This window comes from Cotesia glomerata, linkage group LG8, assembly GCF_020080835.1.
Source record: "Cotesia glomerata isolate CgM1 linkage group LG8, MPM_Cglom_v2.3, whole genome shotgun sequence".
NCBI lineage: Eukaryota > Metazoa > Arthropoda > Insecta > Hymenoptera > Braconidae > Cotesia > Cotesia glomerata.
Window position 1 is genome coordinate 16,310,797 of NC_058165.1, and position 17,532 is coordinate 16,328,328.

Consider the following 17,532-nt stretch of genomic DNA (forward strand, 5'->3'; position numbering starts at 1 on the left):
CAAGTGGATTGGCCGAAGTAACAAAAGTTAGGAAGGGAAAAGGGAGTTTGGCGAATTAAATAGGGAGAATTTGAGAGTTTGATTAGAGCCTAAAGCTACTTAGAGGTTGTATCATAACATCGAGTGTTTTTAACCCGCGTTAAACTGACGCGTCTCGACGGTCTGACGTCAGAGCCGACGCAAAAACATCACGAGTTTTATAGTTTTTCAAGTCGTGTTGGGATCAATGACGGATCTTTTTTTTTATTTTAGATATTATGTTAAATATGTTTTTATTTTAAACTCAAACTACTTGATTGAAGAAGAATGTTGTCAAGAAAATTTAACTCTAGCCTAAAGATAGTTCGTATTAATTTATAAATTCAAGCTAAAATATATTAAAAAAATATTGAGACTGCCTAATATTTATCTAATTCAATTTTAAGAACGATCGATACAATATTTTACTCTGAATTCATTTTTAAGGAATTTTGGTTCGTTATATATACTCTAGTTGGATTTGTGTGCAAGCGAGAGGGCGTAGCCACCAAGCGGTAAAATCAAGAACTATTTTATAATAATAAATACCCATTAAATTCATATTACTTAAATCATACTAATAAAATGAGTTTTAAGACTAAAAACTTTTGAATCGAGACATAAAATTATTTTTTATAATTTTTTTTTAATTAGAAATAAATCTAATACTTTATTATAATTTTATACTGAGCCCAAAATTTCTTGTAAATTATATCATTTAAGAATTTTGTAAAAAAAATTTTTTATCAAACTGATGAAAAATTTCAAATATTGTTTTTTTTTTGTAACAGAAAAAAATGGAGCAGTTTGAACAACTGCTTACATGCGCGATCTGTTTAGATCGATATCGAAATCCAAAACTTTTACCATGCCAACACAGTTTTTGCATGGAACCGTGCATGGACGGACTTGTCGACTACGTCAGGAGACAGGTCAAGTGTCCAGAATGCCGAGCGGAACATCGTATACCTTATCAAGTAAGTTTTTTATTTTTAATTTGACATTTTTTAGATTCTATTATTAATAAAAATTAACAATGAAAATTTTAATCGAAATAAGGGTGTACAAGCATTTCCAACAAACGTAACCCTCCAACGGTTCCTGGAACTGCACATAGAAATAACCGGAGAACTGCCAGACCCGACCAGCGGACAGACAATGGAACGGTGCGGCGTCTGTTCGGAAAAGAGCTACTGCTCCCTCTGTGTTCACTGCGACAAAAAGTGCTGTCCCGAGTGCAAGGACGCACATATGGATATCCTTCGCCGTGAAATCACGAGGATCAATTCACAGGTAATTAAACTACTCGTAATTAATAAATAATTATTCATTCAGTACTAGCTTTTACCCGCAGCTTCGCTTGCGTTGAAACCTCTAGATAAATATCAAACATCATTACATTCCAATAGAACTGAATCAATGTGATTTAGTATTTAAAAATTAGGTTCCCTATAATAAGACTTGAAATAATTATTAGGTGACTAAACAGTACTTACGGCCAGTGTCTCGGATAGCTTACCCGGTAGAGCCTTTGACGTGTTACCAATTGGTCCGGGTTCGAATCCCGGTCTGGGCTGTCCGAATTATTTTTTCGGTTACCGAAAAATTGCCACTGAGTAGGGTCCCTTCTTTTCCTGTATCTTTTCTTTCCCCAATTCCCAAATTTGTCTTTAATGGCGAACTTAGGTATGAATTATATTAGTTTTTATATTTTATTTAACACAAACTATTAAATAATAAACACTATTATTATAAATTCTATTATGAAAATTGTAATAATCAGTAAGATAATATATTGTAAGCCCTCAACTCAATATAGATGGCGTAGATGAATATACGGAAAAAAGTAAACTGTAATATTCACTCGGATTCCGGTTAATTTTTATAGTTTCAAACAGTAAAGCGGATATCGGGGTGGCAAAAATATAAATATTACAGAACTTAATGTATAAAGTATAAAAGCCACAATTTATAATTTAATATCCAAAATAAGTAATTAGTAGCTGTCACTACAGTAAATAACGACTCTTTCATCTTAAAAATTACAGTTTCAAACAGTAAAAATTGCCATTTCAATATATAGTCCATATTATGAGGAGAAGGGGAACTCAGATGAAAGAGAAGGGCGTCTCACTCTGGGAGAATTTAACATTTGAAACAGTAAAAATTATACTTTTAAAATATACATTTTATCAGTCCAACCAAGTCAATAATTACAGTTTGATTTTTAGCGTTGCGTTTAAAATTTACCATTTTACTTTGTAAATATTGACGTTGCTTGTATTAGAAATTTACTAACTTTATTTTATACTTTTTACATATCATAAGATCATTTTTTAGATACGAAATGATAAATATCAAAGTCTGAATTCTTAATTATTATACTTTAACATTTTAAACATTTACATAGCGAATATTACTGTTTGAAATAGTATTTTCTTCCATGTAAAGAGTAAATTGTAACGTTTAAATGGTAAATATTATGAAGTGAATAGTAAAATCACGATTTTACTGTTTGAAATGGTAATTTTCAGCAGTTGATCATTACTTATTATAAATCGACTGTTATTTATTACAGTTTAATTTTTTCCGTGTATAAATGTGATTTAATGAAATATTTCTAACAAATTATGGCTAGATTTAATTTTAATATTAATTTATAAGTAAAAGAATTACGCTATAATTAAGCTATCCAAAACACTGTCCGTAACTACTATTAAGTTATGTAAAGATAAATACAATTTTATATTAATTATAATTATTATTATAATAAATTATCTCATAGTTCATTTGTAATTAATTTTATATTATTAATAATTAATAATTAGGTTAACCTATTCTCATAGGTTCCCTAATAAAAGATAATAATTTAAAATTATTATAGATGAAGCTATAATCAATAAGATATTAATTTGAGGGCTTTAAAGTTGCTAGATTTCCAAACTTTTTGACCAACAATCATTAATAATTACAATTAAATTAATAATTAGAAAAAAGTGAATTATTGTTTTTTTAAATTATAAATTACAAAAAAATAATCATTTTTCTGAAAAATTAATGATTAAAAAAAAATAATACAATGCTGGAAAATATTACAATAACAAAAGAAATTCTCTGAAAAAAAAATAAATTTTAATAATTATAATTACTAATTAGAACAAAAATCATCAATTTTCTTCATCAAAATCAATCACTATCCAAAAAATCCTAATTTTTAATAAAATTAAAAAAAAAAAAAAGAATAAATTACCAATTTAAAAAAAAAATTAATAAATTGATAAGAAAATTAGTCTTGAAAATACGATTACCGTCTCTTATTGAAACAAATTGGACAGGAGACGAGGGTGAGCAGTGACCAGTGAAATGACAAAAAATTACAGCTAATAATAATAATTAATGATAATTACCTCGGCAAAATTTTTGGCACGTCTGACGTTTTCCTGAAATTGACCTTGGATATTCCCAGGTGGATTATAAAAGCAGACGATGTAGACCTTATTGGATTCACTTCTTGCCATTCCGCACCCCATTGTCTCGGTGCTGCCCCACACCAACTGTGTAAAGTGACCTACTTCCGGTAAATTATCCGGAGACGGTTCGTCAAACTTGTACGAGTCTATCTCATTGTACCTATTGTCAAAGTTTCAATACTCTTTAATAGACAATTACTATTACGGATCATTATTATTGTTGTTTTTGTTGATAATGATTTGCTTGGGTAATATTACCACGACTCGACGACTTGCTGTGAGTTAGCATCACTTCCGACGTATTGGTTCTCCCCGTAAGAGTTGTTTGGCCTCCGCTCAAATACGTCCCGGGTTGCCAAATCTTCGGCCCATTCCGCGGCTAACTTATTCAACTACAGTGTAATTATTATAATAAATTGAATTTATATTGTAATTTTTATATTTATGATCTTTGATAAGTGTATTGCATGATTTCTTATAAAAAAAAAAAATATTTAATTTTGAAAAATTAAATCTTGAGGTCAAAAAATAAATAAGAGAAGATAAAATCTCAAAATTATGAACTAAATACGAAAAATATAAAACAATTTATAAGAAACCCTTTTTGTGGAAAATTTAATTTTCTATCAATTTCCCTTTATCTCTTATTATTTAGCCAGAATTTCAATGCGGAAGTCGACTGTCACAATAATTGATTAGACTAAGTACTCACTAAAAAAAAGTTTTTTTTCCACCCAGAATACAAAATATTTTTATTCTAGTTTTTTTATGTTCAATATACGTTTCTTAATATAAAAAACTTGTATTTTTCGTTTGTTTATATCATTGAAAAGTTGTGCTGATTTATAATTTATTGAAAAATTACCTAGCTGTATTACAATTGATATCATAATTTGGATGGATCCTTGGATACGAAAAAAGTTGCTCGAATGGGATTAACGTAATTAAAAATTCAATTTTTCAACGATTTAATTAATAATTAATTAAATTTTTTTAAATTAAATTAATATGATGAATTAAAATTTCTTAAATTTAATTATAATCAATTTGATTTTTTTTCATTTAATTATAATTGATAAATTAACAATTATTAATTTATTAATTATAATAAAAAAGATCCACATTATTATAAACACATCATTTGCATCTGTGCTAAATGAGGTTAAGTCGGCCATATTTTTATTTTGGTATTTTGCTGAGGAAGAAACCGAGTTTTTTAAAAACCACTATACTTTTTAGTGTAAGAAAAAAACTGAAATTCCCCACACAGAAATACCAGTTTCTTTACTGGAGGGAAAAATTTTCTGGGTGAAAAAAATTTTTTTCCAGTGCTTAGATGAATATAAAGTCAAAATTCTGGGCTAAATACTAAAAATATGAAAAAATTACAAAAAACCTTTTTTTTAGGAAATTAGATCTTCTATTAAAAAACTCCTATCAAACTTTTCGTATCTCTTATCATTGAGCCAAATACTCAATTTCAAATTCAATTTCAATTGTGTCTGATGAAATCACATATTTGGAAAGTTTAAAATTAAAATTCTCGGTTAAATATTGAAAATATGAAAAAATTATAAGAAACCTTATTTTTTTAGAAAATTTAATTTTCCATCCAAAAGGTTCTTATCAATTTTTGCGTATCTCTAATTTTTCAGCAAGAAATCATATATTTTACCTCATCATCAATTTTAAGATTTGGTGAATCATGTTCAAATCGGAATTTATTATGCCACTCCAAAATTTCATCCCTGAATTTTTGAATCCTAAAATATAATATAAAATCCGGTTTAATTATTATTTAATTATTTTTTATTAAATTAATTGTAACTTACTCAGCCATAATTGAATTTTATGTAAGTTCCCAAAAGTTCAATTCAAAATGAGGTTACAAAAAAAATGACTATCAATAACTCAATAACAAATAAATAAATAATTAATAGTAATAATAATAATTTTTAGATAAGACGTGGGTTACACCGTTTGCAAGATGCCTTGGCTCTAGTAGAAAAAAACACCCTAAGCCTGCAAACAAACTGCGCTTCTGTTACGGAGGAGGTCGACGAGATCTACAGACGACTCAGCAAAGCCTTAAAGGACAGAACTGAGCACCTGAGGAACGAAATTGATCGTTACTCTGGCACAGAATTGAGGCTCTTGATTCAGTTGAAAGAGAATTTGGAGCTGGAAATCGCAAATATTCAAAGCAATTGCGATCTTGCTGAGGCTCATATCAATGAAAATGTTTCTTGGGACGACGCGGAACTTCTAGACACCAAAGAACTGTTCCTTCGCACAGTTGAATTCATCAGGTAATTACTATTAATTATTATAGTCTTTTGATCTTGATCTTGGTGGTAATTTTGGTTCCGGTGTTCCAGGAACTACGAGTATGAATTGGGTGATTACGGACGGAGAGTAAGATTTGTAATGGCGCACGAACCCAATCAGTTGGTTCTGCACGTGGCCGGTTACGGCGAGCTCAATATCAAGCCGGAAACAGGCAGCACCGGGCACTTAGGAACCACTGGAGGATTAGCGCCCCCTGGGGGTTCTCCAGGGCTGATGAGAAGTAAAAGTGATCATCGGCTAGCTTCTCAGTATCGCCAAGAAGAGGAACGATTATCGAGGAACCGATATGTTCCTGATTATGAGTAAGTTTTAATAATAATAATTATTTTTTTTTTAGATTCGTACTATTTTAAAGTATAATTTTGTTTAATTTGAGTTTTTAAATCCTAGTAGTTTTTTTTTTAAATTGGCAAATTAAAGTTCGAACTGAGTTAAAACGATCAGCTGTTAATCTTCAGCCATTTTTATTTCTTCTGTTGTAAATTCTAGTGGCGCAATTTAAAAATTTACGCGGTAAATTTGGCGGCTTTTTTAAAATTTAAATATTAATTTTTGAGGAAGAATTTTTTATTATATTTTAATGTTGAGTTTTTAAATGAATTAATGAAATTATTTTTGGATAATAATTAAGTACTAATTTGGCATGAAATAAAGTCCTGGTGATTAATTACCAATTCAATCCATTAATTAGGATAAATTTAACGAAATGAAAAAAAAAAATAATTAAAAGTCAAGTCGAATTTAATTAATGAATGTCCTTAATTAATATTAAAAGAAGGAAAAAATGATTTTACTTTATTCCATTAATTTGTGTTAATTTAAATTTTTACAATACTAATAATAAAATAATGAGTTTATAGGGCCCAAAATTTACTTTAAAATTAATACCCGCATATCTAGATTATTTTGAAAATATCAGACCGCAAAAAAGTGTGGAATCGAAGAAAACTTTCCAATGAGGATTAATAAAATTGTTTCTTATATTTCATTGTCATCAAATTAGTAAGAAGTACTTTAAATTGCATTTTTATGTTTTAATAATAGTAATAATTTTTTTTAGATTCGTACTATCTTAAAGTATAATTTTATTTAATTTGAGTTTTTAAATCCTTGTAGTTTTTTTTAATTAGCAAATTAAAGTTCGAACTGAATTGAACGATCAGCTGTTAATCTTCAGCCATTTTTGTTTCATCTGTTGTACATTCTAGTGGTGCCATTTAAAATTTGAATTTGAAAATTTACGCGCTAAATTTGGCGCTTTTTTTTTAATTTAAATATTCTTTTTTATGGAAGAAATTGTTATCATATTTAAATATTGAGTTTTTAAATATATTAATGAAATTATTTTTTTTTTTTAATTAATTACTAATTTGGCATGAAATAAAATCCTGATTATTAATTACTAATTTAAACCATTAATTAGAATAAATTTAACGAAATGAAAAAATAATAATTATAAGTCAAGTTGAGTTAAATTAATGTGTCCTTAATTAATATTAATAGTGAAAAAAATGACTACTTTATTCAATTAATTTGTTTTAATTTAAATTTTTACGATACTAATAATAATAAAATAATGAGCTTTAAAGCCCAAAATTTACTTTAAAATGAATACCCACACGTTTATATTGACAATATCAGACTGCAAAAAAGCGCGGAATTGAAAAAAAACTTCCAAATGAAGATTGAAAAAATTTTTTTTTATATTTTATTGTCATCAAATCAATAAGAAATACTTTGAATTGCATTTTTATGTTTTAATAATAATAAATTTAGTAATTAGGGCTAAAAAAAATAATAATAAACTGTAATAATCTGTAAAATAAAAAATGATCGCACACTTCCGACCTCAGCTTGAATACAACTGTCACGATTATTGGAAATACTCTTTATCGTACAAATTTTCAATTGCCAGTAGGTAAAGAAAGGAAAAAAAGGATGGAAAAAAAGCAAAATAAGTAAAGCAAGAGTAACAAAATAAAAATAAAGAGAAACAGAAAGGTTGAAATAAAATAAAATGTTATATATAAAATGAGAACGATGTTCTCGCATTCAAGTCCCTTCGATAGATTTCGACAAACGAAGCACGTTCGGAACGTGTAGTGGCCTGTAAAAAGTATTCGATCCCCATCGCAGATTATTCTGGCCTACAGCCAAATGTTAACTCCCCCATCCCATCCCTCCCCAACCTTTTTATTTTATTTTATTTTATTTATTTACCTTTTTTTACTCATCTATAAATTTTAACAGACACAACTTGCTTTTTTTAGATTGACCCAAATATTTATCGCTGTAAATTATTTCACACCGGCGTCCCATTTTATTATATGTTAACGCGACTTTTAATTTTTAGTTTTTCTACAAGACAAAAAATATAATAAAGAAAAAAAAAAGTAGATGTCTCTGTTTCTCAATCGGGGAATAAACTTTTTCGAGTTCGATTAATTATTCATTACATTACGTATGCCACTCTAATAATCAGCGCTCAGAACTTTTTAATTATATTTAATTTAAACTTTTAACGTTTTTAAATTTATATTCATTATTTTTTTTGTAAAAAAAATTTCTTGGCTTTATTCTTTCAAGATTTATTGAGAAAGTTCGTGCGTGAGACTTAGTATTACATAAAATAGAAATGTTAATATTAGTAATTAGCAACCTGCAGTAACAATTTATTGGTGATTATCTATATTATTAAGAGAATAAGCAAAATTTTATGGCCGGTGTATTTCTATAATAAAATGGGTTTTTATGGATAAATTTGGTATCGTTGGAAAAGTCTTGACATGGAGTTGTGTCTTTTCATGGTTTCATATAATTCTCATCAATAGTCAATTTATGATGATAAGTATTTAGGCTGCATTCAAAAATGCTCTATCTCTAGATACATAATTAAGAAATGACCTTGTATCTCGTGAACTATTGACATTTTTAAAGATATAAGCTCATTCCGATGTTACACTCATCGAGACCTTTTATTTGAGTGCCCGCATCAATTTTTCATATACACGGAGAAAAAAATTTTGCTATAGGAACTCTATAGTAGTTAGTTAGTTGTAAAAAGTTCCAGTAGGTTAACGTATTCTTATAGTAACAATACCGTTTGGCTCCTGCAACTCTACATCGTTGAGCTCTGAGAGCTAAACGTTATTTACCTCTCACAACTCTACAGGATCGTTCTGAGACTATAACAAATTTTTGGAAGTCTGCTAAGTAATTTTTTTTTACGATTTAGCATTAATAATTTAATAAATACATGCGGCAGAATGAATTTATATTGTCAACAATAATTGTATATGGCAAATAAGAATAGTATTATAATAGAAATAAAATAATAATAGAACTTATATTACAAATAAAAATTATTTGTAAAATAAAAATATGGTCGTCACAAAATTATCTTATTTTCTTAATTATATCAATAAATATTGGACATAAAATCACTACCGTATATGCACAAGAAAAGATAAATAAACGAAAACAAATTTTATTTTGTGTTAAATGGGGTCTTCTTAATGTATTCCGATAACTTATTACTTATCACAATATATTCAACTAATAAATTAAATTAACAGTCACTGCAAATGAACCTTGAAAAACCATAAATACAAAACTGTTCTAACGAAATTCAATTTGACAAAAAAAAAAAAAAAAACCTATTTCCTTAAATAAATAAACTGGAAACTTAATTGTCCTGTTATATTTTTAATAATATGGATGAGTAACAAAATAATTCTGTTTGTCATTTTAGAAGGTTAGGAAATATCTCAGCGCACTCCACTACTGCGCAACGTAGAGCGCTCCCAACTATAGTGTTTGGCTCTGAGAACAATCCCGTAGAGCTCTGAGAGCTCAACAACATTGAGTTATCAGAACTAAATAACATTTTGTTATTGTAACTCTACAACGAACAGTAAACTGTGTATGGTTGTGGTAACTCTACAGTTACGTTACCAGAACGAAATTTTTTTTTCCGTGTATTTATATATATTATAAATATGTATATATGAGAAATATATCAAAATGCATGTGGGTATTCAAACGAAAGCTCTTGATGAGTGTAACATCGGGATGAGCTTATATCTTTAAAAACGTCAATAGTTTAAAAAGTACAGTACAATTTAACAAAAGTCATTATTTAATAAAGCAAAATTTTATTTATTTATAGTTCACAAGTCACGGCAGTCACATAGTGACTACAAGGTTGATAGTAGATGTTAATATTGTAAGGAATATTGTGGTGGGTGTGATAGTTGATTGTTAGTTACGGTTATTTATGCAGCAACTTAGACAATAAGGTTTTGCGCTCGTGTTTTAGAACACACTTTCTGCTCGTTGCCTCAACCTCACTCCGACCCGAAAACCCGGCTACTAAGTTAGATAGTTAAATGATCGATTTTTTCATTAGTTTTCTTGACAAAAACATCTCTAATAAGAGATTTAGCCGTGCCACTAAAATATTTTTTTTAAATAAAGTATCCTAGCATTCTATGAGACTGTCGAGAATTACGAATTGGGATTAAGAACTTTAGCTTAGCGATTTTACGATTTTGTTAATCACAATATACAGTTTAGGTACTTTTTAAATAAATTCTGGAAATACTATTGCTATCACAGTTAATATAAAAATTACAGTTTATCTCTCTGCAAAAAATATGTATCATTTAGAAACGACTATTTCATTGGGTGGTACAATTTTTTTTTACTCAAAATGATGATATATCGTTTTTCTTACTAATTGTTCGGTTAACGGTTTAGTACCTTTTTCATGAAAAAAATAGCATCTATCGGCGATTCTCGACATATCAACTTTTAAGTTAACAAAAATATAATTGCTTTGATTTATGATTGAAAAAACTTACAGAAATCAATTACTGTATCATTGAATAATTATAACATGCGCATATTACTCATAATAAATATACGGATTTTGTATTACAACAATTCGAAAAGTCTGTTCAAGTACCGGTCCCATTTCTATAAGTGTTCAAGCACTAGGTGCTTTACCTTATATAGATTATTTTTCTTTAAGTCCAAACTTAGGGATCATTCATTAATTACATAAGGGTATTGACAGGGAGGAGGGGGGTTAAGAAAATCTACATGTCCTTATGTTGCGGGGGGGGGGGTGAAATTCATTCTCACGTGATATTTCGTGAATTAAAATTCAATATTAAAAATCTAATTCCATTTTGGATTCCAAATAGTTTTCTTAATTTTAAAATGTACAGTCAAAATTTTATTTTATTTGAATAATTTTATAGCTTATTAAAAAAAAAATAACTTATTAAAATTTCATGTTTGTATTGTTATCCATGTTTAGTTCTATAGAAAAATTATAGTACATTTTAAATTAAAATTTAATTAATTAAAATCAATAATTAAATTATTATTTGTTAAAAAATAAAAATTATGGACCCACGTTAAACTGTAAGTTTTAGTAAAACTGATCCTTTCCTAATATAACAGTTTATTAGCCAAAAGAGATCAAGATAGAATCTTACGTAAGAAAGGGGAAGGGGGGGGTCAAAAGTCACCAGAATTAATTTAAATTAAGATGTTGTAGACCAAAATGATGTTATGTTTTTTATTTCATTTATTTTAACATGCGACGTTTCGTCAGTTTTATTCTGACATAAATGAAATAAAAAACATAACATCATTTCGATCTACAACATCCTGACTTAAATTAATTATATAAGAATTTAGACCTGATTAGAGCAATAATATGGTCACTAAAATTGCCCTTACGTAATTAATGAATGCCCTCTTAGTGAGATTTTCTCCACTCGTGTTTTAGAACACACTTTCTGCTCGTTGCCTCAACCTCAAATCATCTAAACCTAAAATTTTAATGATGTAGATGACTGAAAAATAGTTTTTAATTACATTTCGATGGTTTTCTAACGCAACCTCGTATTTCAAAAATGACAATTTTAGAGATGAGGTAAAAAATAGCTTATAAAAAATTAATATTCATCTAAAAACAATATTTATCAATTGTATCTTCTAAAAATACTATCGTATTTATTATTAATCTACTTTTTTTTTTTTTTTCAGTAACGCGTTTATAATTAATTATGAATTTTTCAGTTGAACCCTTTCATCTTCAAAAATCGAGATACGTGGTTGCGTTAGAAAACCCTCGATTTGTTCAATTTAAAAGCCAAAAAATTAAACTAAAAAATTATAAATTCAAAAATTGATATTAAATGATACTCAACTAATAAAAATGACAATTTTTCAGATACGACACCCCAGATTACGAAGCGCCACGCAACAAATCCCGTTATCGGAGCCGATTTATGCGTCAACGGGACGGAGAGGAGTCTGACGGTGACACTAGATCCAGCGTTCGTTTTTCTTCGTCAGCGGAGCAAGCACCCCGCGAAAAGGTATTATACACAGAGGATGCCGCCCGCGGGCCAATATCCGGCATCTTCCGCTTAACCGACTCGCCGAGGGTTATGAAAAAGTTACAAGAGTGCGAGAGGGCGAGTAAGCGCAAAAAAGATGACCCGGCTGTCGTAACACCCATTGCAGCTGCTCCCACGCAAACACAACCGCCCAAAACCACCCAGGTAAACATTTATCACTCTAATTTACTCTAATTTCACCTCCTGCTTCACATTATTAACTATTTATCTTGTTATTGGTTTTTATTTTATTTCTTAAAGAAACAAAATATTAATGGAAATTTTTTTTTTAATTATTAAAAATTTTTTTTAATTTATTTTAACAGTGACCCTGCTATGTATTCCATACACAACCCTCCGATCGGATGAGTCCTCGTCACGTAAACTCGATCTGAGCTACTATACCAATATACAAAACAATAAGTTCCTTATTCATTTCACATACGATACAGTTTTATTTCTTTTATTAATCATAATCGTAATCATAATAATAGGAGTTCTATAAATAAACACAATAAGTTTAATAAATTTGTTTAAACTTTAAGGCATTTATTACTTTTTTCAATTTTACTCCTAGTATTTTTACGTTTTAAGATACTTATGGAAATGTTTTATTTATTATATTTAATTGAGTTAAATATTGAAAATTTGAACAAATCATAAGAAACTTTTTTTGAAGGGAATTCAATTTTCTATTGAAAAGGTTATTATTAATTTTTTCGTATCTTTAACCAGCCAGAATTTTGATGCAAAGGTCGATTATAAGGGTATTTAATTAGTTCAAAAGTTTTCATAGTTTTTAAGTCAAAATTTTGCGTTAAATATCGAAAATACGGAAAAAATATACCTTTTTTTGTAGGAAATTTGATTCTTTATCGAAAAACAGCTGCCCAATTTTAAAACACAGTAATGGCAAAATTTTTACACTTGATTTTTTTTTAGTACTGCTGCATTTCTTATAACTTTTAAACTTTAATTTCAAGTATTTTTTCTCTTAAGAATATTTATATTGAAGTATTTTCTATTCATAAATCAAATATTTTATCAATTTGTTGCGCAAACTTTTTTTTAATAAGGAAAATTTTTAAAATTGTAAGTTACTGTGTTTTAAAATTGAGTAGCCAAAAAGTTCCTATCAATTTTTTTCTATCTCTTATCATTTAGCCAGAATTGCAATGCAGAATTCAATTTTAATTGTGTCTGACTAAACCTACTCCGAAAAAAAAATTAACTTGATTCAAGAAAAAAATTCATGAACCAAGAATATAACTTTGAAGAGAGTAATTGTCTTGAATCAAGACGAAAAATTCTTGAATCAAGTAAAATTTCCTTAAATCAAGAATTTTTTTACTCAAATCCAAAATATTAAGTTCTTCAAAATTATATACTTGATTCAAGAACATTTTTTTTCTGTGTAGTGTTTAAAAAGTTTAAAATCAAAATTTTTGCTTAAATGTTAAAAATATGGAAAAATCATAAAAAACTTTTGATGAAAGACATTCAATTTTCTATTGAAAAGGTCCTAAATTAATTTTTTTCATATCTCTTATCATTTAGCCAGAATTTTATTGCAGAAGTCGATTATAAGGGTATTTAATTAGTTCAAAAATTTTCAAAGTTTTAAAGTCAAAATTTTGCGGTAAATATCGAAAATATGAAAAAAATATGGGATACCTTTTTTGAAGGAAATTTGATTCGTTATCAAAAAGGTCGTTCTCAATTTTCTTATATCTCTTATTTAGCCAGAATTACAATGCGAAATTCAATTTCAATCGAGTATGATCATAATCACATGTTTAAAAAGTTTAAATTCAAAACTTTGGCTTGAAAATTAAAAATACGGAAAAATTATGAGACCTTTTTTTGTAAAAAATTTAGTTTTCTATCGAAAAGGTCCTTATCAATTTTATCAATTTTTTCGTATCTCTTATCATTTAGCGATAATTTAAATCCAAAATTGAACTTCAATCGTGTCCGATGAGACCACGTGTTTAAAAAATTTAAAATCAAAATTTTGGCTTAAACATTAAAAAAATTAAAAAAAACCTTTTTTGTAGGAAATTTATTTTCTACAAAAAAAGGTCTTTATCAACTTTTCTCTATCTCTTATTGTTAAGCCATAATTTTAATACGAAATTAAATTTGAATTGAGTAGTACGATTAAACCACTTACTTAGATAAATTTATAGTTAGAATTTTGGTTTAAATATTAAAAATATGAAAAAATCATAAGATAATTTTTTTCTAAGAAATTTAATTTTTTACCAAAAAGATCTTCAATTTTTTCGTATCTCTTATCATTTAGCGATAATTTAAATTCAATTAAATTTCACTCGTGTCTGATGAGACCATGTTTAAAATTGAAGTTTAAAATTAAAATTTTGGCTTAAATCTTGAAAATTTGAAAAAATCACAAAAAACCTTTTTTTTCCAGGAAATTTAATTTTCTACTAAGAAGGTTCTTATCAATTTTTCTCTATCTCTTATCCAAAATTTTATCCAGAATAAAAAATTTGTTAAAATAAAAATTAATTTCTAATAAAACATTTCCAAAGTAATCTTAATAGTTTTCCACCACCAATAATAATAATAAACAATAGTCGGCAGTTTCTTAGTTTTGTGAGGCTTCATTGGCTCGGCGTTGGTTGCTGTAATGGAAATTGTTTTTATCCGATTAATAAGCAAGCATGTAATTATAATTACAAATAAATTAATAAAAATTTGCATTAACTTACTTTGTCCGAACTTGGCAAAATAAAGAAATCTTTACCAAAATAAATAAAAATTAAAGGTACAGCCGAAGAAGAGTCCAGCCCCGGCCAAGCAGTCCAGCGAAGATGATGAAATTTCAAGAATAAAAAAGCAGAACAAGGCGAACCCGCAAGCAGAGGCCGTGGAGGAACGACCACCGGCGACACCTACCCCGGTGGCACGCGAACCTGAAACAGAGGATCGGAGACCAGTTACCAGGTTAGTAATTAGTAATTAGTAATTGCTTTTGATTTAGATGATTCAATGTTATTATTATCAATTACCATTGTGTAGTGTAATTAATTATTAATCAGTCTTTGTCGGTCGCAGAAGGACGTCCTCAGAACCCCACACGCCGGGAGTGAGAAGCGCGTCTTCGGACTCAAGCACCGGATCTGAGAGTTCCGCTGGCTCTGGAATCCGAAGTACCGGCGCTACCTTCACAACTGAGGAGATGAAGCAGAAGTACCTCTCCAGGGCGCCACCTCAGACTACAAACACCAACAGTCTATCTTCTACTAACCCGATTAGAGAATCTGCAAGCGCTACAACTGCTCCCAGTCCTCGGCCGTTTCAAAGCCGTTTTTTAGGTTTGTATTTTGGTTTTTATTTTACTCTGAAAATTAATATTCTGACTAAATGATAAGAGATATGGCAAAATTAAATTTTCTATCAAAAAGGTCTCTTATCATTTTTTCATTTCTCTAATAAGGTAAAAGCCCCCATTATTGACACTATAAGAGTGATCATGGATATTTGAATTTTTTTATTGTCTTTCAAATCAATATTGTCAAATTTTTTTCTATAAGACACCTTAATCATTGTTTTTACTTATATAATTTAATTAATTAACTTTAATAGCAATACATTTAATAATTATTATATCAACTTAAAACCAACAAGTCGAATGTATGTTTTATTGACAGCGCAAAAAATTCAAAGAGCCGATTATTGACATACCATTGACCCTATTATTAACAGGTCTTTTATTACAGTTAAATTTATATTAACAATAATCATTTTTACTAACTAATGCAAAACTATCAACAATTTTTATTATTTTAAAATTCGTTTAAGACCTAGCTTTTCTATATTTTTTATCAGGTTTTTTTTACCAATTTTTTCCAGTCTCAAATACTTTGATTCTTATAAAATCACATGACAGTATGTAAACATTAATACGTTGATATGTATGTTGAGGGGGTCAGGTTACCTTACATTATGGCCGATGTCGTTAGTTGACGCAAGTTAATTTTTGTGTCCCCATCATTGACATCCGCAATTTTAAAATTAATTTCAACTCGATAAAGTATAAATAAATTATGATATGGTTATTTAGACTATAAACAATCGAAAATAATTTTAAACAATGCAATTACATAAAAAAAATATTGAGAAATCTGGATTTGAAAATAAGGTCTTTCTTAAAGATATTGTTAAGAAATTACAAACGTATAAGCAGTTTTGGCCTACTTTAAAAAATGAAATTTTTTTGTGGTAAATAATTTATACCTCGGAATTAAATTTTATTATTTTTTAATTTTAAAAATATGTAAAATTGTCATGAAATATCAACAATTGTGATTATTAACAGATTTTAATAATGAAATAATAAAATTAAATAGGGTGTCAATAGTGGGGGTCCTGTCAACAATAGGGGCTTTTACCTTAGTTAGTCGAGAATTTTGACTTTAAACTTTCTAAACACGTAGTCTAATCTAATACTACTCAAATTAAATTTTCAAATTTAAATTCTGGTTAAATGATAGGAGATAGGGCGAAACTGACAAGGACCTTTTTGATGAAAAATTAAAATTCCTGCAAAGAAGGTCTCTTATTATTTTTCCATATCTTCAATATTTCCCCCAAAATTCCTACTTTTATAATTACAAAAATAGAATCACTTCTTTTAAGGGGTAAGGTGGGTTTCAGAGGTTCAAAAAAAGAGTATTTTTACTATTTTTTTTTTTTAGTATATACAATCATATATTTTATTTAAACAATTCAGCATATCAAAGATACATATTTAAACAGTATTGTGTGAAATTTTTGTTTAAAAATTCCGAAAACTCAGCCGTTGGTACCTCATCTCCCTTGACATTTCCAAGAAAATACTCTTGCCGTGGACGGCATAACTCATTATTGGTTCATTTAAAATCAAAAATCCAAACATATTTCATTAGTACATGGATAAATCTCGTTATTGGACGAAGGAGAATAAAAAAAATTTTAATTTAAATTTTTGACACACTTTGAACAAAAAAACACACTTTTTGGTCAAATTTTCGCCATGTATTTCCTTGAAAAAATTAGTTGTAATAAAAAAACAATCCTTTGTCCAATAACGAAATTTATTTATGTACTAACGAAATATGTTTAGTTCTTTGATTTTAGATCACCCGAGAAAAAATATTTATATATAATTATATACATTTATATATAAATTGGTTATATATGATTATATATGAAAAATGGCCAAATATAATCATATCTAATCATATATAATTATGTATAATTATATATAACTA

The 17,532-nt window shown here is 28.1% G+C and overlaps 2 protein-coding genes across 7 annotated transcripts in view; one reads left to right on the forward strand and one right to left on the reverse strand.

The window, feature by feature from the left end:
- LOC123270364 overlaps positions 1-5,356 on the reverse strand; it is an 87,507-nt gene extending 82,151 nt beyond the window's left edge. Inside the window, exons 1-4 of the mRNA XM_044736380.1 lie at positions 5,321-5,356; positions 5,164-5,251; positions 3,747-3,880; positions 3,426-3,648 (exon numbers count right to left, since the gene is read on the reverse strand). Of these exons, the coding sequence (XP_044592315.1) occupies positions 3,426-3,648; positions 3,747-3,880; positions 5,164-5,251; positions 5,321-5,328 (453 nt within the window). The 5' untranslated portion in view covers positions 5,329-5,356. The remainder of the gene's footprint in view (positions 1-3,425; positions 3,649-3,746; positions 3,881-5,163; positions 5,252-5,320) is intronic.
- Positions 1-17,532, forward strand: part of LOC123270361 (RING finger protein nhl-1) — a 44,999-nt gene that overhangs the window by 11,115 nt on the left and 16,352 nt on the right. For 5 of the 6 annotated variants that reach the window (XM_044736371.1, XM_044736370.1, XM_044736373.1 and 2 more), the window contains 7 exons: positions 810-995; positions 1,078-1,311; positions 5,448-5,797; positions 5,867-6,139; positions 12,085-12,418; positions 15,045-15,223; positions 15,335-15,594. In XM_044736371.1, coding sequence (XP_044592306.1) covers positions 816-995; positions 1,078-1,311; positions 5,448-5,797; positions 5,867-6,139; positions 12,085-12,418; positions 15,045-15,223; positions 15,335-15,594 — 1,810 coding nt within the window. In that variant the 5' untranslated portion in view covers positions 810-815. The remainder of the gene's footprint in view (positions 1-809; positions 996-1,077; positions 1,312-5,447; positions 5,798-5,866; positions 6,140-12,084; positions 12,419-15,044; positions 15,224-15,334; positions 15,595-17,532) is intronic. The other variant, XM_044736375.1, reaches the window with a different exon arrangement.